At 40.3% G+C, this 22,141-nt stretch overlaps 1 protein-coding gene across 1 annotated transcript in view; it reads right to left on the bottom strand.

Annotated features, from left to right (window-relative positions):
- NYAP2 (neuronal tyrosine-phosphorylated phosphoinositide-3-kinase adaptor 2) overlaps nt 1–22,141 on the bottom strand; it is a 252,007-nt gene that overhangs the window by 39,737 nt on the left and 190,129 nt on the right. The window contains exon 5 of the mRNA XM_042950330.1: nt 1,631–1,734. Within this exon, the coding sequence (XP_042806264.1) occupies nt 1,631–1,734 (104 nt within the window). The remainder of the gene's footprint in view (nt 1–1,630; nt 1,735–22,141) is intronic.

The raw sequence follows: 22,141 nt of genomic DNA, 5'->3' as shown, positions 1-22,141 counted from the left end.
CTGACAGCTAAATTTCTCCCCTTTCTGGATTCAATTTTTAAATTTTTAAATATCAGTAAATGTAATTTTTTGAAATAGCTCTGAATCAACTAAGAAACTAATTTTATCTCAGTGAGGTTAATTACATTATTTATTTATTAATTCCTTGTCCTATTGTTTCTTCTTTTTTTTTAACCCCCAAAGTGTTTGAGCTGGATACATTTAGTTATGAAAGCATTTAACATTTTAAATCAAGACACAAAGAAATCTAAATGACACTTGAGATGCCCTTGAGAGAAGCCTCTCATCTCTCGTGTTTATAGATAACTCATAGATTCATAAATCAAATCCTGTGCACATTTAAGCCAGACCAAAAACTAAACAGCACCATGTCTCCCACTAGAAAAAAAAATGCAATTATTCTGCTTAGTTATGTTTTTAAAATCGCTTGACATTTTAAATAATTGATGAATATGTAATTTGCTAATCAGTAACGGACAGTTCCCATGGAGGTACCCTCACGAGTTTTATAATTTACTATTTCAGAACAGTTTTATGAATGCAAAGATTAAAGCTGGGAAGTGGAGAGAAATCACTCCAGGACGACATTATCCTATTTAACACCCGTAATACTTAACACTAACAACAATTAAGTTTCACAAATTAAGTCAATGTACTGAATTCCTATTGGGTGAGTTATACACAGACATTTATGTGTCGTGATTATTCCCCAGAGACAACCATGTACGCAAGTGAACATCAGAGCAACATACTCTTACTGTAAAGGATTAAATGATATTTTAGTTTATGCCTTTATTTCTTGTCTCTTTTCTCCAAACGATAATAGAGATCTTATTTACCATGCATGAACACTTACATTCTCTTTCTGAGAACATTTCTGATGTTGTTGGTGTAAGAGAGGAAAATCATTTATTTAAAGATCGCCCTATTAATCTACAGTTTTTGGTAAATATCTAGATTATCTGGTCGGTCAATTTGTCTTTATAGCCTAAGAAAGAAGACTGGCTGCCATGTTCAACCCAGATGAGTTGGTATATGAATATTTATAAGGACATCGATAACCACAGTGTCTTACAATCATGCTCCAAGCTAAATAGAAATAAAAGCAAAACGGCCACAAATATTACAGTCTAATAGGATAAGAGCTGAAAGATACGTACAAATTCATTGACAACATCTGTGCAAGTGTTATAGACAAAACATTTAAAAAGAAATCTACATGAAACAAAGTAGATAAATTTATCAAATGTTGATAAATTTTCAGAGACAGTATAAAAGTACACAAAACATGGAAGAGAGGAAGAGCTTTTTAAAAAAAAAAAATAACCACTAAGCCAATACATAGAGTACAAATTTACTACATTAATATTACAGAATGATGGGAACCAGAGACAAAAAAACGATTTGGTAACAAACAGCAAAGGAAGTTTCACCAGTCACAGAGAAGAAAGACTTTCCCTTCCGGATGAGAACACAGACCGCCACAACTCACCCCCTCCATCCATACACACATAGAAAAATAAAAGCAAACGCAAGAGTTGTCTACGGCAACACAGGACAGACAGACGTGGAAGCGCCTGGCATGTTGCATCACACGAAGTCAATCACGATTGGCTAACGGTGATGGTACCTGGCTCTGTTGCGGGTCACTGGCTTGCCTGAGAGGCGTCACTGATGGAGGGGGCACACCTGATGTGGACGCAGACCGGCCTAATTTGCAGCTTACTTTCGCTTCTGTGAAAAGGAGGGGAAAAGGCAAAGTATTAGCTGAGCAGGGTCTGCAGCGACCAATGGCGTTCAGGCTCCCGTATTGTTTTACAGCGCGCTCTTTCAGTGCATTGAATACTGCAGATGCTTGCTGGTACCTGGCAGGCGTGACAGTCTCAAGACAACTGACTCGAAAACGAGCTTTATTTGCACTCAGCTCCCGGAAATAAAGAACGAGCCAAGGGAACAAGCAGAGGCCTTGTTCCCTCAGGCATTTTACCTCATTTGGGGTTAGTTTTTATAGAGCGCCCCATTCAGGAAAAAAAAGCAAGTGACATGAACATTTCCTCCAGCTCTGGTCCAGAGGTCTTGAAATGTCTTTTCTACCTGCTCCAAAATATTTCCTCTCTCCCTCCCTTCCTTTCTCTCTCTCTGTCTCTCTTTTTTTTTTTCCCTTCTTCTAATCTTGAAATCTAGAACCTGGGGCGTGGGCTGAAAGGTAGTCCTTCTCTAATTTATCTCTATTCACTTTCAAGTTGACAACCATCTTCTAAGACGTTTGGTATTTTTCATAATGATAGTATTTTTCCAAGTTATAAAAACATTCCCCTAACTCTTCTTCGATTTCAGAAGCTCAAATGAGTTTCCCAGGCCATTGATGGGATACTTTGGAGATTAGAATTTGGGAATGGAAGAGTTCCCTTCATCCAAGAGGGTACAGATCGGATCTTAATTTCAATGTTAATATAGATGAAGACGTTTGAGAAGAAAATACTTTTGTCACAGACTTTTACATTGGCTGTAACTTTTTGAGTGCCAGGTATATTCCAGCTTCTGTCTGGGCTATATTTGAATTATCTCTAATCTGAAAGATATTCCATAGAGTTACACAGTTAGCCAGAAAAGCTGCCAATTTTGACACATACTTACATACACATGTATATATTGGAAACCTCCTTGCTGACCCCCATAATCTCTCTGCTCAAAACCAACTTAGACACCATTTGCCTAGACTAAGCTTCCTAAATTACTTTGAAGCCACCCACCTTATTCCAAGTTTTCTGATTCTTCCATATTTCATGAGAAAAACTTCAAACCCCTTTGACTAATTTTCAGAGGCCTCCTGTGATCTGCTCAGATCCACTCTGTTTCCACTGTTCTCCCCAAAGCACATGCAACTGTCTTCCCCTCTCAGTTTCTGCATTTGATCCTGCTTCTGTCCTTCACCTCAGGGTGTGCCCTTATGTGGACTTCCATCAGACTAAGTCTTACCCATTTCCGAAGACCAACTTCAGCAAGTCCTTCCTACTGCGAAGCATCCTGAGTCTCTCTTCTGAAACTGCCTTAGCACTTATACAGTGTTTGCAATGCCTGCTGTGGCTTTGGGCATTTATGTCGGTGTGGGCCACGCAGTAAGTGTTCAATTAATACGCATTTTTCTTTCACTGAAGACACTCAGTTTAACCTAGGAAAGGTCAAGGCAACTCCTAAAAACAAATGGAGGCAATGCAAGTAATGTAGAATATGCTTTAAGGCCTGAGTTCAAGGCCTAGCTCCCCACTTACAAAGGCAGTGATTCTCATTCAAAGGCTTTGTGATGTTCTAGGGTCCATTTCAGAGGATGCATGAGGTTGGAAACTCTCCCTGCCTTACTTTTATGCAGATGATTCTAGTCTACTCAACCACTTTTGAAAGGTGTTTAAATATAGCAGTATCATACGATGGCATAAACTATCACTGTAACTTAGAAGTTAATCTCATTTCCCAGGAGGCATAAATCCTTGCATACCTCAGCAAATCATCTTTTATTATATAAAATAACGGGTAAAGCATCTATCACAATCCTGGTTGACGTGTATTTAGAACGGGGCCAATGTTTCCATGTATCCCTTTGCTGTGGTAGCACATTTAGTCACATGGAATCAGAAAATTCACTATTTTTTCCTAGGAAAGGACAGCAAATAATATTTCTTTACTTAAGGTCCTTTTCCAGTTTATATTAAAGAGATTATCTGATGAGTGACACAATTCGAGGCCTTTTACATTATCTAGTGTACCTATGGATTAATTTCTCCTGCTAGGTTTCCACTCAGATTCTGACTTAACCAGCCTCTTTCAAACATAGACAAAGATATCTCTAAGGAACAGACTGAGCTGTACCAAAATCCAGACAGACTCCCCATTTCATTGTGACCTGCAAAGGCTTTGTCTTACCACCATTGGACATCAGTCCAGAGCACGTCTGAGCTCACGAAGCCCCCTTAGGTACTGCAGTATAAACCACTCAATCCACATTACACACAGCAGTTTAGGCTACTAGACAACTACCCTGTGGGCTAGCGCTAAGGTGAGGTCACACTGGAGTCAACTATTGGATCCCAACATGGCTCATATGGGTCATGATTCTACCTGCAGCAGCAGACTAACATTGTGACCATAAAGCCATTATGTCCACATGCTTACAGAGACAAATACACACACATACACACTACATAACATTACTGCTTAACGGTGTCATGTTGTAGGGATATTATTACAATTGTGAAGTTTTGGTTTATCTTTATCTTACTCATTTTGGCTCTTTGCCCTTCTTTCGGTTTTACATGGCCCTTACATGCATTTCAAGTTTATTATATTATGGAGTTTAAAGGACCATGTTGGGGGTCTTTATGATGTAGCATCCACCAAGGTTCCTTGACCAAAAGAATTGTCTGAAGAAGCCCCAAAAATCAAAAATTCCCAGAAAAGATTCTGATTAAAACCAAGCCTCACAGAGATTCTTTAGGGCTATGACATTGAAGTTAAATTGTCCATCTTACCTGCCCTTGGAAATACACTGTGCTTTGAGCCTTAAACAGGGAAGCTTAGGAGCCATGACACTAAAAACAGTACATTTTCATCCTCAATTTTGTTCATGTAAAAATTGCCAAGGTTTTTTGGGGGCTCAAGAACAATGGCCATGTTCCTCAAAAGAGATCTAAGGTAGAAATTTCCTCCCTCAAGAAAAACTCTTTCCATTTCGTTAAGAGATTAATGATGAACTAAAAGGCACCTGTTATTCCCACATCCAAGGAAAAGCTTCTTTCTTTGTAAGCTCTATTATTAATCATCATCCTAGAAGTAACAGTTGATGTCGTATATGAAACTTCAATGCAGATCAAGTGCAAAGAGAAGAAAGAATAAGAAAAAGGTAGTAGATTAAGGAAGAAAGAGAATCAGAGGGGAAAGGAAAGAATAGAAAAAGAAGCAGAGAAGGCAGGAAGGAAGGGAGGGAGTAAAGAGAGGAAGGAAGGAGGGAAGGAAGGAAGGAAGGAAGGAAGGAAGGAAGGAAAGGAGGTAGGGTGGGAGAGAGGGAGGAAGGAAGGAAGGAAGGAAGGAAGGAAGGAAGGAAAGAAGGAAAGAAGAAACAAAAGAAAAGGAAAGGAAAGAAAAGGAAAAGAAAAGAAAGACCAATTTTAACTTTTTGGAATAAACCATTATCAAGATATTATCATGAAATGTTTCCCAAGTAATGACTCATGATCATCTTAAAATTTTTATTATGTAAGTACCCAGCAAACTGTGTGACTTAATATTTCTTTGTTTTTATTCTAGTGGATTCAATTTATCACTGTTTTGTTTCGTTTCGTTTTGTTTTGTTTTGTTGTGGAGATAGACATTTCTCAATCATTTCTCATCTTCCCTTCAAGGTGAATTGTATTTCTCTTCAAAATCATGTCCTTAGTTGTGTTACCAAATAATCTCTAAGGCATTCACTGCTATTATTGTGAGTATTGGAGTTCTCCTTGCTTTCAGAAAGCAAAGACAAATGACTCTTCTCAACCTCTGTATCTACACAGCAACAGGAGAGTAGGGCATTTTCACCAAAGAAAACACTTTCATCTAGCATCAAAGAAATAAAATCAGTCAAATTCTGAGACATATCTTTCCTCTTAGTTTTTTTTTCCTAATACACAATATTTTTCTCTAGTAGCAGAAACATATCATGATTTCCCCAAGTCATGTTGCTGAAAGTTTCTAATCAATGGCTCAAGGCTATACGGAAGTCACGGAGAGGTCTCTTTACAATACAACAAAGTATGCTTATTACAAACTCTACTTTCATTTCTAAGGAAGGCATTTGTTGGAAATAACACATATGTTATTTGAGATAAACTGGTGTTTAAGTAATTAGTGGTAGTTGTACCAGGACTATAGTAAAACCTTCATGGTTCCCACCACTTTGTTTAAAGGCTTCCATCACCCATCACAAGTAAACACATAAGATGCCCTCAAGTCCCACGCTAAATATCATGTGTCCTGTATATAATTTGCATGCATTTTTATAATTTTGCTTCAGGAATGATTGGACTGTGAATAATCCAATTCATTCATGACTGGCTATGATTTCTAGGCAATAATCAAGTGGACTCAGGAATTTTTGAAGTATGACACAATCAAATCTAGATATTGTTCCCAAACGTGATATAATTGTTTGATTAATTTATTTTTAAATTTTCTTTAAATCCAAGTTACTTGACATATAGTGTAATAATGGTTTCAGGAGTAGAATTTCGTGATTCATCACTCACATATAACACCCAGTGCTCGTCCCAACAAGTGCCCTCCTTAATGCCCATCACCTATTTAGCCCACCCTGCTACCCAACACCCCTCCAGCAGCCCTCAATTTGTTCTCTGTATTTAAGTGTCTCTTATGGTTTGCTCCCCTCTCTGTGTTTGTCTTATTTTTCCTTCCCTTACCCTATGTTCATCTGTTTTTTTTTAATTCCACATATGTGTGAAATCATATGATGTTGGTCTTTCTCTGACTGACTTATTTTGCTTAGCAGAATACACTCTAGCTCCATCCAGAATGGTAAGATTTCATCCTTTTTGATCACCAAGTAACTGTAATAGAATTGTTTTAATACTAAATTTAACAATTGATTCTGGGAACCTGATGCCATACTTTGTATAATTTCATTAAACATTCATTAATGTTAACCTGGAAGTTTCTTCTGGAATTTTAGTGCTACCATTTTATTTTTAATACCCAATATTTCTGTAGATCCCTGAGAAACTCATAGGCCCCAGCATTGTCAGTATGGCGCTGAAAAGAGAAAACGGGCCTAATCATAGTTGTGATCATTTTGTGACCAGAGAAAGAAAACCAGCAGGATGCAAACGTCTACCCTGGGAGAAGATATTCCTCTCTCCAGCGTTCCGTGGAGATTTCCTCTGAATGAGACTTAACATAGCTTTGGATGAGTCCCAAGAATCCCATAGTCACAGACCAAGGTCCTAGTGTTATCTGCAGGGCCAGAGAGTAAAACTATAGATACTGGACGAACTGGTAATTCTTCTTGGGAATACTGGAATTCTGGTGAAGATCTAAAACCCAAAGACAAGTGAGGTGGAGACATGACAGGTAGAGTGTATGGGCCAAGGATGGCTTCTAGAAGTACTTGCAGAAGTACAAGATCCATTGTAGACAGAAGGAGAATCACATGCATGTAGAGTTAGGAATGCCCACTTGTGCTCCTTCTAAATATCTGAAGAGCTGAGATTTCCCTTACCACTTTCCACTTTCTTATGTAGACATAATATAAATCATACTACTGCCTACCACACAGGGATGCCCTACATACTGCAATGCGTGCTTGGTTTCTTACCTGGCAGGACAGCATGGTGTGGCATTAACAGTTTTTTGTTTCTGTTTTTGTTTTTTTGACAGCCTCTTTTACTGTAATATATAATTTCTTTTTCTTTTTAAGTGTATTTATTTATTTTGAAAGAGAGAGAGAGCGTGCACATGAGCAAGGAAGGGAGAGGGAGACGGGGTGGGGGGAGACAATCTCAAGCAGGCTCTGCTCAGCTTGGAGCCTGACACGAGGCTGGATCCCAGGACTGTGCGATTATGACCTGAGCCGATATCAAGAGTCCGACTCTCAACCGACTGAGCCGCCCAGGTACCCCACGTAATATATAATTTCTGAAACACCCCTTAGGGTATTTATCACTTTAGCTGCATATAAAAGGTACTCTTGTCTTCAAGAATACTTTATTTCACATTAAAATAAAATTATAGTATATGTGTATAAAGGAATATATTTTACCTATTTAATAAGTAATATATGCTACTGGGGTGCCTGGGCGGTTCAGTCGGTTAAGTGTTCGACCTTAGGTCACAATTTTGCTATTCGTGAGGTCGAGCCCTGCATTGGGCACCAGGTTGACAGTGTGGAGCCTGCTTGAGATTCTCTGTCTCTCTCCCTCTTGCTCTCTGCCCCTCCCCACTTGCATGCCTTCTCTCTCTCTCTCTTTCTCTCAAAATAAATAAACAAACTTTTAAAAATTAAGTAATATATGCTCTTTAATTATACTTACTACCATAACATAAAGAAAATCCATTTGCCAAGATACACATTTAAAAAGACATATCATGATTTGGATCAGGACCAAATACATATTACCATGGGGATAGGCATTTTACCTTGTATTATGGCATCAGAAACAGAATAAACAAACAAACAAAAGTTTAATGAAACCCTTCATCACCCGTATTAGGAATGAAAACATGACAAAAATAATTTAACCTTTTTTTTTAAATTTTTTAATAAAAAAATTTAATGTTTATTTTTGAGAGAGAGAGAGAGAGAGAAAGAACATGAGCAGAGGAGGGGCAGAGAGAGAGGGAGACACAGAATCGGAAGCAGGCTCCAGTCTCTGAGCTGGCAGCACAGAGCCCAATGTGGGGCTCGAACCCACAAACTGTGAGATCATGACCTGAGTGACTCAACTGACTGAGCCACCCAGGGGCCCCATTTTAACTTATTTTTAAAATGTGTTATATTTCACTTCTAAATGACAAAATAAAAAGAAGGAAATCCAAGTTTCAATTTTATGTATCACCCACCTTATTAATGTAAAAACTCTTTATTCCTAATAAATGAAAATCAAAACTGGATGGAATACTAATGATGTCTTTTTTTATACCATTGACATTTGTGGTTTACTTCAAAATTTTTTTAATGTTTATTCATTTTTCAGAGAGACACAGAGAGAGAGAGAGTGTGTGAGCAGAGGAGGGGCAGAGAGAGAGGGAGACACAGAATCTGAAGCAGTCTCCAGGCTCTGAGCTGTCAGCATAGAGCCCGATGTGCAGCTTGAACCCACAAACTGGGAGATCATGACCTGAGCCGAAGTTGGATGCTTAACCGACTGAGCCCCCAGGAGCCCTGTGGTTTATTTAAAAACAAACATCTTGAAACAAAATTTGGTCCAAAATAATTTATATGGTCCTTATGGTAAGTTTTATTTCCATGGCCATGGTCTTTATGCTTTTGCCTTGAACCATTGTCCATTGTGAACGTAAGTTCAGCATTGTGTGCCTAGGAACAAGACTTATCCAAAAGCATATGTGGTCAAGTCCACGATGGAAGGGGGAACTTCAATCTGATTTCCAATAATGGCCATGTCTTTTCACTCTGTAGCAGAACTTCTGGAGGTCTCTGAGATCCTATGAGGAGGTAGTGACATAAGGTCAAAGCTATTTTCAAAGAAGTATTAAGTAAGAGGTAATTTGCTTTTCCCACTGGGTTGACAAATGCACTCAAAAGTCCAAAAACCATGCTGCATAAATCAGCCGTGACCTTAGCACATCAAAGCAACAGCACCAAACTGTAGTGGTAATTATGTATTTTTCATTGCCACACAGACTTGAGTAATTGACAGATATTTTGTCAAAAATGAATGAAGTAAGCCTATTGCTTTAAGGAAGACAACGGACAGAATTTGCTGACAGTGATAAATTTGATCTTTCAAGCAGGAATTCAAATTTTGGAAAACTTGTCTGCACCACTGTGAGCTAGGCAGCATCCTAATACTGAAAGACTTTTCTTATGAGATCAGTGGTGATATTAATTAATGTGCTGTATTGATTTTTATAATGAAATGTGTCAACATATGGAAGATTTGCATGACTTTGTGAACCGATACTTTCTAAAAGCAAGATCTTATAAATCATGCATGGATAAAAGATCCATTTAAAGTGCAAGGTAGACCAATGAGTTTAATGCAACAGAGTATGATGAGTTTAGTGATAGGTAACTAACCCTTACAAAACTGCTATTCGTTGAGTTTGGGTAGGATATTGAAAAAGAATATACACAATTATATGAAAAGGCTATCAAAATATTCCTTTTTCCCCCAGTTACACATCTGTACAAAGGCAGATTCCCTTCATATATTTTAACCAAAGCAACGTATTACAACAGATTGAGTCCAAAGCAGCTATGAGAATCTATGTTCTATTAAGTCAGATAGTAAAGAGATTTACAAACACAGAAAACAATTTCAATCTCTTCACCATTTGTTATAGTTTAGGAATATAGTTTGTTTTTTTTTTTCATAAAAATGGTTATGCTAACATATCATGGATTTATTTTTAATGAATAATTTTCTTAATTTTCAATTTTAATTTCTCATATGATAAATATTGTCATACTTAACCCATATGTTAGACTTAACTTCCAGATCCAGGAGAACCCTTTGGGATTCTCAGTAAGTTTTATGAACATATGGAGTCCTGAGACTAAAGATTTTGAGAATAGTCACTTTATATAGACTCTGAGTCCCCAAAGAGTTCCCTTAAAAAGGTAACTTTTTTATATAACTAATATGTCATTAGAGTACTTAAAAAACACAGATTGAAACAAAGGAAAATACCATGTTGAAGCACAAAGGAAAACCTTTGAAAACCTTAGGGGATTGGGAAAACAACCAGTTTTGAAATGCTACCCTAAGAAAGTCTCTGTGACAATGTCCAAGAAAAGGTGTTGCCTGTCTCCGAGACCTGAGGGAAGCCATCCAAATTCTCAGGGCACTTTTATCATTTATAATAAGAAGCAACCTCCAAAGTTCATTCATTGATTCTTTGACGTTCATAAATGAAATCTGTTGGAATAACTGAAATGCCCTCAAAAGTGCTCTTGATGGATCCTAAGCTTCGTTTACTAAGGTCACGGCTTTTACTCCTCCTTTCTGATCTGTTTGTGCTTTCTTTTCGTAATGTTGTTAGGATTATGTCTAACTCAAGTTTGCTATTTGCTAAAATTCTTCTAAAGCTGTTGGTAACAGTTTTGGTAGCAAATGGTTAAACGTGATTTAAAAAAAAAATGCTTTAAAATTAAATTTAAGCGAGGTAAGGGTAGTCTGTCATTCATTTTCACCTGTCCAGAATCCACCTGCTCTTATTTTGCTGGAAGAACAGTTTGAATTTCCTTTGGAGAACAACAAAACCAACACATTCAGACCTTACAGCTCTGTGCAAGGAGGCGCCACGATTCCAGACCCAGAAGTGACCACGTGACGCAGGTCCGTCCAATCAATTATTCCATCCCCTCAGACTCACTGATTGGCTCAGGGGAGGACATGTGACACAAGTCAGTCAATGAGGGCTGCCTTCTGATTTTTGCCGGAGCTCTCGAGTCAGGGCCGCTAAGCTCTCGTCACTTAGCAGCGGACGATCGTGGACCATTTGCTTGACTTCTTTAAGCTTCAGTTTGTCCGCAGGTAAGATGGGAAGAAATAAATGTATCCAGTTTATGAAGTTCTTGCAAGAAATAAGAGAATAATCGGAGATTTTACCCAAGCAACCTGCATAGATGTCAAGAAATGTTGGCTATTTGTATTCTTTCAAGGCCAATCTGACCATTCGGCTCCTCTGCTTATACTATAAGGAGATCTAAACCGCCTCCTCACAAAGGTACACTCGACTCAGTTTATATAACCAGTCTCATCTGCAGCCTCACCCCTGCCACGCCCCGTCAGGGTCTCCTAAAGCCCCACGTCTTCTCTGCCTCTATGATTTTAATCACGCCTTTCCGCTCTGCTTGGTGCATTTGTCCCCCCCCCCCCCCCTTCTTTCCCTTCCCTCATATACTAGATCATGTGCCCTGTGAAGACAGGAGCCACGTCTGTCTCATTCCCCCATACATTTCCCCTGAGTAACATAACTGACCCTTGATCAGGACTCATGAATTATTTATCGAATGAATTATTTTAAACCATATTTTAAAGAATGAAGCCAGGGTAAAAGACGAGTTGTTTGCACGTCTCATTAGTACGTTAAAAGCATAGTCTTCCTTTCTTTCACTTTCCCCAAGTTGCCAGCAAAAAGGCAAAAAATACATTGACCAGACTCCGACTGAATTTTAACATTTAAAAAAAAATTGAGGGGAAAATGCAGTGCCTGTTTTGGACAGTAGGTGGGAGTGCCACTATTATTTGATACATACTCTGCTAGGCTTACAAAGCTTCCAGAACTAGTCTCTGTAAACGCCCAGCATAAGTCAGAAGGAACCTTCTTCTTTGTCATGTCTCCTATGGCTTTTCTCAGAAACGGGGCATTCTTTGTGAATACTGCTGGTGCAGCATACCCACAGGGCTTTTGCAAAGCAAGCCAACCACGGGCAACTGGGGAGTAATGTCAGGAGGAGTCCTCGGAGAGAGGGCACAGGGTGGAACCATGCTCCCTGCAGGGAAAGGCAGAAGGAGCTGGCACTCAGGTCAACACTCAAGCCAGTGTATTGTCATTGTGGTTCTCAAAGAGGATTCATCTACTGAGAGGCAAGGAGGTGGAGCTACCTTGTGTGTTATCTGAATTGTATCTGCCTGGGTAACTATTTTTTTCCCACGGGACTCACACAGAGAGTACCTGGAAATTCAGAATTTCTCTGACAAAAATGAAATCATTATCAAATTGTATTTTTTCCCACCAGTTTTCAGGGTATCTGTATAGTATATAATGCCATGGTCTAGATACATGTTTAGTAGAAACCAAGTTTAAGGGACTGTGTGTGTGTGTGTGTGTGTGTGTGTGTGTGTACTCACACATATACTTATGTATTGTATATGATAGTAGTTAGCTGACTTTGCACATTGGATCACATAAGACCCAGGCTTAAAATTATACACACACCTACGCATACCAGTTAGCATCATCAAATTTCTTGAATTCCAAATGGCTCCCATAACTTTAGCCAACCATCTTGATAGAAAAAAAAATAGGAAAAAGAATATAAATGGTTTAGAGAAAACACAGCACACTACTGCAAAACAAAGTCCAGCATCCTGTCTTATTAAGGGGGCAATAATGCCCCCTTGCTATATAAAATCAGCCCCATCATATATGCTCCTTGGAGGCAAAGGTCATCTGTCATTACCCCATACCGTGCTGTTCAAACAGGTGTTCTCACTGGGAGAAATTTGCTGAATGAGTAGACGATGAAACCAAAGAAAAACAAGCACACATACCGTTGCTGTTTTTTTCGGGGGGAAAAAACCCACGTGTGACATGCTTGTTCAGGTGCTCAAGAATTAATTTTTAGATGGATCAAAACAATCCATTGTAAGCACCCCTCACTTTGTTATAGGGACAGAGGAACTTCAGAGCTGAGACAACAGAGAAAATGTTTCTTCTTTGGATTTACAAGGCAAGTTATTTAGGGCAGCACATTTATCTTCATAATTCTGTTTCCTTTGGTTTAGGATGCTGATGCATTAGCTGACTTTGTAAATCTGATCACACAAGCCCCAAGTTTAAAATCCATAAGCGACTTCCTGTCATCTTTAGATAAGACCTAAAGACCTAAAGATCAGGAGTCACTCATATAGGCAGCTGGGCCTAGCCCTTGTCAGGCCCTCAGCTTCCTCTCACCATACCCTCATGCTCTCCCCCCTAATTCACCTGAGATCTCAGTTCCCATGTCTCCTGGATGCCGTGTAACACACTCAAGAAAAAGTGTGGCGTCATTTTCCTTGGTTGTTGGCTTTGGTTACAGATTAATTATATCCTTAACTTTTGTTATTAATGGCAATTTCTCCCACTGGCATATGTTCAATGCTTGATAGCTTTATATTGAAAGAAATTAGCTAAATAAATGAATGGATGAATAAATTAATGGATTTATGAGCCTGCAGGTGGAAATAGGGAAACCCAGTCTAATTAAACCATGGAAAGAGAGCTGTACTAAGGGTCAGGAACCTGAAAGATGTTTCTTTCTCTTTTTTTTTTAATGTTTATTTTTGAGGAAGAGAAGGAGACAGAGTATGAGCAGGGGAAGGGCAGAGAGAAGGAGACACAGAATCCAAAGCAGGCTCTGAGCTGTCAGAAGGGAGCTCAACTCATGAACTGTGAGATCATGACCTGAACTGAAGTCAGATGCTTAACCATCTGAGGCACCCAGGTGCCCCTGAAAGCCATCTTTTTATTTGAATCTGCTACATACCAATGGGCAATTTACTTGATTTCTCTTGAGCATCAGTTTGGTCACCTAAGTAATCAGATCACAACACCACGCCAGAGATGTATAGGTTTTTGTGAAGATCACATGAGAGAGCACTTATAAAAGTATTGAAAAAGCTAACACATGGCAAATAAATATAAGGCATTATTTTAAATGGGTCACAGACGATCCATAAAAGTGATCAACTTAAATTCCATAATTTGGATTAAATATGATGTGCAATAATCTTAGAGTACACTTTGTAATTATATCAAGTTCTGTTTTCTTTAAACTTGTATATTTCACTGTTAAATTGAACGCAGAGGACCTCCAATGCCATCAGAAAACAAAGTTATTCCTTTTTCCCCACAAACCAGTTCTAACCCGCGGTGGGGTAGTAGGCAGTTCTTTCTTGTCCTTTGGATAAAGCCTAGGCCAACTCCCAGAACTTTCCTTTTCATTTTGATAATTAATTTTGTCCATATCACCTCACACCTGTCAGAGTGGCTAAAATTAACAACACAAGAAACAACAGGTGTTAGTGAGGATGTGGAGAAAGGGGAACCCTCTTGCACTCTTGGTGGGAATGCAAACTGGTGCAGCCACTGTGGAGAATAATACAGAGGTTCCTCAAAAAGCCAAAAATAGTACTCTACAATCCAGCAATTGCGCTACTAGGTATTTGCCCAAAGGATACAAAAAATACAGATTTGAAGGTGTACATGCAGCATTATCAACAATAGCCAAACTACGGAGAGAACCAAAATGTCCACCGACTGGTGAATTGGTAAAGACGTGGTACACACACACACACACACACACACACACACACACACAATTGAATATTACTCAGCCATCAGAAAGAATGAAATCTTGCCATTTGCAATGACATGGATGGAGCTAGAGTGTATTATGCTAAGTGACATTAAGTCAGAGAAAGACAAATACCATATTATTTCACTCACATGTGGAATTTAAGAAACAAAACAGATGAGTATTTAGGAGGGAGGAAAAAAAAGAGAGGGAAAAAGCCATAAGAGACTCTTAAAGACTGAGAACAAACTGAGGGTTGATGGAGGGAGGTGGGTAGGGATGGGCTAGATGGGCGATGGGCATTAAAGAGGGCACTTGTGATGAGCCCTGGGTGTTATAAGGAATCACTGAATTCTACTCCCGAAACCAATATTGCACTATATGTTAACTAACTAGAATTTAAATAAAAACTTGAAAAGACAAAAAAAAATCAGTTTCTTCAAGTCAAAAAAAAAAGTCGTATTGGAGTAATAATTTAAATGTCTAGTGGTTTTTGTTTTTTTTTTACATTAATTACAATTTTGAACTTTGTTTCAAGGAGACATTCTCTCCTAGCCCATTTAGCCCTGTTCCTGGCACACAAGTAGACGACCTTTCTCTCTGCCTCATCTCCAGGCTGCCCCTCTGCCCCTAACTTGGTCCCCACCATATCTGCCTTCACAAGGGCCAAGAGAGGAGGGAGGGGTTGAGGAGAGGGGGTAGGGAAGGTCTTCTTCACTGACACCAGAGATGAAAGAAGAAGGGAACAACTCTCTTCTTGGGGTGCTTTCGAGTGTACCCTAAAGGCCTCCCTTGAATGGCCATCTCCCACCTGGCGATCTCCTTCTGGCTGCCCCCTGAACATCCTGTAGTACCCCTGGAGCCATGTCCTGCAGAGTCCTCGCCACTCCTGGCAATCACATGACCTAATCCAACCCCAGGGTTTCTCTCTCTGGCCTAATCTGGTCCATGGAAAACCCACTTTATGCACATTTTTAACCCACCATCAGTGGCTGGACAGTTATTTGCCCGGCAGCTTTCTGCTCTGCCTAGTTTCTCTAATACCTAGAGTCTAGTCTCTCAGCCTGCAACCATTTTCCTAGGCTAGAGATGAGAGTTCACTTAAGGACAACAAAATTCATTTTGATCGCTTCCTTTGCAAGTTATGCTCCTATGGTCTAGCTTTTTGCCTTGCTATGTGAGAGTAATTACCTTCTATCATTTTTAAATTACCTTTCCACAGGTGATACCCTGCTTATTTACATTCAATTCCGATAAAGGCACACTCTGGCTGTTTTAAAATGGTTAACTCACCCCACGTTCCCCTTTTCTGTTTGTTTCTCAAAGCCATCTGGCCAGCATCGGGAGAAGTACAAACCAAACTATTTCTCTGGTGATCACAAATTCTAGCGGGCCAAAGTCACAGTTTTCCACAGAGAAATAAAAGTGGGCTATTGGAGATCTGACTTGCATTTCCCTCCGAAGGCTCTCCAAATGAGAATTCTGTTATGTGTTTACTACTAGAATTAGGGAAGAGAGTGTTAAACGCTAGAGTGTGAAAATACTGAGCAGAACCTAGCAACGAGATCTGGCCAGTGTTCCCAGAGGAAATAACCATGAACCCAATTATAACTGAGAGGGAGAGCAGATGTGGAGAACTATGTTCTGGTGCCTAAGCCGACTGTACAGAATGACAGCCTGGAGGGTCGTAGACACTAAAGCCCACAGCTGCTGAGGGCTGCTGGGGAGCCAAGCAGGAAGTTAGTCAACATCCTGCAGAAAAGCCCAAATTACAGTGGAGGCCTGAAATCTACCAGATTGGTGTTTTGTTCCTGTTGCATGATCAAAATGAGAGAGAACTCGTGGTTCCTGTCAATACATAGCTCCTAGACAGTGACACCATGACAGTTAAAAGTTATGCTTTGAAACATGGGACGGCAAAGCAAAAGATAGGAGAGTGGGCTTTCACTTTTTACTTTGACTTTCTGTTTTTCTTTTTTTTTTATGTTTATTTATTTTTGAGAGAGAGAGAGAGAGAGAGCCCGCGCCTGAGTGGGAGAGGGGCAGAGAGGGAGCCCGAAGTGGGCTCCCGGCTCTGAGCCATCAGCACAGAGCCCAATGCAGGGCTTGAACTTGTGAACCATGAAATCATGAACTGAGCTGAAGTCGGAGGCTTCAGGCAAGTACCCCTGACTTTGGCACCCCTGACTTTGTTTTGCAATGAGCATGCTCTTCTAATCATCACAATAACGCATTTCCATTTGAGGGAAAACCAGCAAAGTTCAAACAGACCGTGACATCTTTGTCAGTTAACTATTTTCTGCTATACCCAAACTCAGTGGCTCAAAACAACACTCATTTGGTTCCGTTCCTGAGTCCACGAATCAGTTGAGTGGTTCTTCTGGTCCCAGCTGGGCTCAATAATGTGCCTGTGGTCAAGGAGGTATTTCTGCAATCTCATGTTGTGTTTTCTCACATGTTTGGGGGTTGGCTACACGAAGGCCGAAGACTCTTGGCTCTCCTCCATGTCTCCCCTTCTCCAAAAGGCTAGCTCCGGTTTGTTTACATGGTGGTGGCAGGGTTAGAAGAGAGCAAGAAGTATTCTTGAAGCTGAAGCTCAGAAATGAACCCACAGTCCCTTCCATTTCATTCAACTGGTCAACGGAAGACACGGGGCCAACCCAGATTCAAGGGGGTAAGAAACAGACCTTGCTTCCTGATGAGAAACTACAAAAGTGCATTGCAAGAGCACGGATACAAGGGAAGGAGAGTATTGGGACCATAACTGCATCCCAAATGTGCCAGATCATGTGAAGAAATGGAAGAAGGAGAAAAGGATATGGTTTGGGAATTATGTCACCATATTAAAATGCTTAATACCAGTTGGGTTCTGAAAGTACATCTTTTTCAGCCACACTTCAGTGAGTGAGCTGTAGGCACACTCTATCCCTTCTTACTTCCTAACTCGTATTTGTCATGCCAGTATCAAATTTAATCTCACTTTCTCTAGGAAGCCTGTCTGAATTACCAGAGAATAAATCATGTCACTGTCTTTAGTACTCCCCCCTCATAACATTTATAAGAAACTCTTATTTTAGGGGCGCCTGGGTGGCTCAGTTGGTTAAGCATCTCACATCAGCTTAGGTCATTATCTCACAGTTCGTGGGTTCAAGCCCCGCGTTGGGTTTTGTGCTGACAGCTCAGAGCGTGAAGCTTACTTCGGATTCTGTGTCTCCCTCTCTCTGCCCCTCCCCCACTTGTCTGCACACGCTCTGTCTCATTCATTCTCTCAAAAAATAAAATAAAACTTAAAAAAAAGAGAATGTTTTATTTTATTTCTGTCTTCCCTGTTAGACTATACCCTTTGGGAATGTGGGTCTGGTCTACCAGACCTTGCCTTGCACACTTTGCACCTCTGCACCTCGCCCCTGCAATGGTATAGGGTAGATGCTGAAGAAATATTTGTTAGAAAATAAATATAAAGGGAATGAATGAATGAATGAATGAATGAAAGTCAAGTCAGGTGTTTATTAAAAGATATGCTTACATTTGGTGATATCAATATTTTCTTGTGATTTGCACATCCTCGACAGCATGATTTTAAATCCCGTTCATTGCTACAAGCACAACAGAAACACTGCGAGAGATTAAGATTTTTATGATGATTCTGTATAATGCAGCAACCAAGTCTTAAAGCCTGCACCTGATCCTTTCCCCAAATTTTATAAATGTAGCCTCAGGGGAACCCGAAAATGGCTATGACACTGACCTAAAATCTTTGTTGGAAAATCCACAAACAAAAGCACGGACTGTCAGTGGTCCTGTAGCCAGTTACCTCATGTGTATCTAGAGAAAACCCTGTATCACACTTGCATTGAGCTGTGCTTTCCCAAGGAAACATTCAGTCTTGGTCCTAGAAAAAAAACCTGAAAGTTTTCAGATTTTTTAAGTAAAATTGAAGGGTAGCAGAATAAACTGTGGGCCTACTAGCTATTATAAGCCAGCTTTATACCAGGCATTTCTATGCGTTTTGAAAATTAATCCTTACAATGACCTACACAGTGAGATTTCCTTTATCTTTTCTATGAAGATAGAAAAACTGGGGCACAGCAGTGTAATGTAATTTCCTCAAGTCATTCCCACCAAAATATTAACTTATTAACATTGTTGCAAAGCATGGTTCACCTGAACTAAAAAAGAGAGAAGGAAACCATGTAGGTTTGGTATGTTTTGCCAGGAATTACTGTCGTAAATACTATTCCACAGTTCCCAGTCCTGCTGCCCAGTTTGACACTGGTCAACTTCTCTCAGTTTGTGTACTTAGGACTCTTCTTGGATATAAAGGGCTGGATCATGAATGTTTTTCAGCTGTAGCTGCCAGGAGGTTTATTAGCAAAGTTCGCCAGTGATTCCAGCATCATCAGTAAAAAGGTTTTGGAATTTTCAAGAGGAAAGCATCTTTCTTAAAAATCAACTGGTAAAGGGGCTCCTGGGTGGCTCAGTTAGTCAAGTGTCAGACTCTTGGTTTCAGCTCCTGTCACGATCTCATGGTTCTTGAGTTCTAGCCTCATGAACAGTGTGGAGCCCGCTTGGGATTCTCTCTCTCCCTCTCTGCCCGCCCCCCCCCCCCCGCTCGTGTGTGCGCTTGTGCGTGTGCATGCTCACTGTCTCTCTCTCTCAAAATAGATAAATAAGCTTAAAAAATTCAACTGGTAAAAATTTGGTATTCAAAGACTACACTCTGGAATTCAATCATCATTCCCTTTGCTGAACCCTGGTTTTCTGTTGCTTGTATTAAATGGCTCCCATTCACCTAGATCTCCTTGGTGGATATCCAATCTTAGGCCTTTGGTTGACACCCTAACATCTTTGTAATCTTCCTATTCTTCAAAGACATGATTAGAATATGAATTAGAGTGGCTAATGTCTTAGAAACCAGAGTCTGGGGAATGGGTACGCTCAGTGGTCAGGTTGGAACTGGAGCTCTCACTGTCCCCAACAAAACAACCCAAGATCCCTCTGGCTGCACTTCTCTTGCTTCCGTCTCTGTTTAAATTTGTCTCAGCTCAAGGCCCAGCTCAAATGCCACCACTTATAGAAACTTTCTTGCATTGCCCCGTACCAGGGTTTCTCTGCGCTCTCTTGTAAAGATATCTGGAAAGGTATCTGGAGTCATAGTGATAACTAGTATTTACTTAATGTCTGTAGTGCTACAGACACCATACTAAGTGTGTTAACACATTATCTCACTTAATTCTCACCTTTAATTCTCAACAGCATCTCTGAGTTAGATACTATTACTGTCTATCCCTTATGATGAAGCTCAGTGAGATGATGGGATGTACCCCATGCTATCACTAATACAAAAAAAAAAAACAAAGAAAAAACAGATTTAAAATTCAAATCCAGATCTACTGGATGGCCAAATCACAGTGCTCAACCACTATCTTATATTTTATGCATAAATATTACTCTACAAATGTGGCGTGCGAGAATTGGCACATTTCTTTGTTTTCTTTCAATGAAACCAAAACTATGTGTGTTCTTGCTTCCCCGAACTTGTGTGCACAGGACTCTTCTTGGATGTGAAGGACTGACTCATGAACGGTGGTGGAAAATGTTTCCCTGCAATGGGTCACGAAAAGGCCCAGAACTGTTCTCTAGAGCAGAATCTACAAGATGGCTTTTTAAGTCTTCAGGCCATACTGGTCATCATGAGGGAGTCTCTTTTTCCCTTGAAGGGCAGAGTTCCTATTTGGGGATTTCGAACCATAAAGTATGAAGTCTGGCCTCACTGGAAACCTCATGTGAACTCTACCCACCTGTGGGGAACAAGCTTAGGAATTCCCTGAGCCTACACCGATGGGTTAATAAAGCATAAATAATTAGAAAGCCATAGGATGTACACATCCAAGTTTGGGTAAACAAGATTAGGTAAATAAAATAGGTAAACGGGGCAAAGTTCCCCAGTATAGGACAAAGGTCCAGTATAGGACAAGCGGGACAAAGGTCCCCAGTATAGGACAAAGGTACAGGAATAGGGAATCTCAAGATGAAAATATTCAAGATGAGGTAAACAAGATTAGGTATTCAGGGCAGAAATTCCTCCCCACCCCCAACTAAGTACAATAGCAGAAAGCAGCTTTCACAGGAAGGAAGGACCAAATTAGGTAAACAGGTAAATAGGGCTATGGACCTCAGTGGACAAAATTGCCCAGAGGTGAGCTCATTAGCAAAAGACAGGTGCCTTGTTGACCCTGAGGTAGCATGCTCTGTCTTTCTTGTCCCCTAGGCCAGTTTAGGTAAACAGATGTGGTGCCCCATGTCTGCTGAAAACAACCTTCGCCCAGCACGAGAATCTTGTTTTGTATTGACGCAAACCCCTAACACCACATATCTCCAAAACCCCCTTTTCCCCATGCCCGTGAGTTAATGTTCATGGTTTCATTGTTTCCTTGTGCACGTCCATCATGCTTATAAGTCTTCTGATCCTAATAAAAACGGAGCAAAGGCCCTTACTCGGGGCTCTTGCCTCCTCCCGGACATTAGCTTCTCTCACATTTTTAATCCTGCATCCTGCTTTCTTGCTGAACAAGAGAGAACTCCAGATCCGGACTCTATGACACCCACCTGTCCACCTGTCCCAGTCAGAGGCCAGGCCAGTGTTCCAGGATGTCGTGAAGGGATAAGCTGCTAGTCCTTACTATTCACAGAATGCCATACCTCAGTTCCTCTTCTTCTAAAGTTATGAAATCCCCCCTCCCTTCTTGCTCATCAAAAGCCATGTGCCATTCTCTGATCCCCACTCAGACCCTCAGCACATCCTTCTCAGGAAGGTACAGCTTCTGAAAAATGAAAGCCAAGAGGGCAGGATGTCTACCGGCACCTGCTGCCTCTTCTATGACCCAACCTCTCTGCTTCAGGGTCAATTCTATGCCTCATGGAATGGTCACTGCTTGATGTACAAGCCAGAAAATGCAAACTGGCAGCTTTAGGTCTTACCCAGCCAGAGGAAGTGAATTATTCGATTCAATTTCTCCTGAAATTTGAGCCGTATTTAAAACTTGGGAGAGTCCACATAATAGCAATTAAATCTTGAAATCTGGGGTAAATGGTTCTCATGGTGAGCATCAGCTGGCATTGAATAGCTTCTGTCCCCTTGAGAGGCCCCTGTGCTTTCCAGGTCACCTGCATGTCCATTATTCAGTCCTGATGCTCATCAGTACGCAGTAGACTTTCTTTGCAATGGGGGAATATTTTTTTTTTCATGTCTAAGATTCTAGCCAATGTGGGAATATATAACTTATAAGAAAAAAACTTCAAGTTTCCGGAAGGATGGGGAAAATGCTTTGTGGGAGTCAGGAACATCCCCAC

Source organism: Panthera leo, chromosome C1, assembly GCF_018350215.1.
Source record: "Panthera leo isolate Ple1 chromosome C1, P.leo_Ple1_pat1.1, whole genome shotgun sequence".
Classification (NCBI taxonomy): Eukaryota; Metazoa; Chordata; class Mammalia; order Carnivora; family Felidae; genus Panthera; species Panthera leo.
This window is presented reverse-complemented; position numbering and strand designations above follow the sequence as displayed.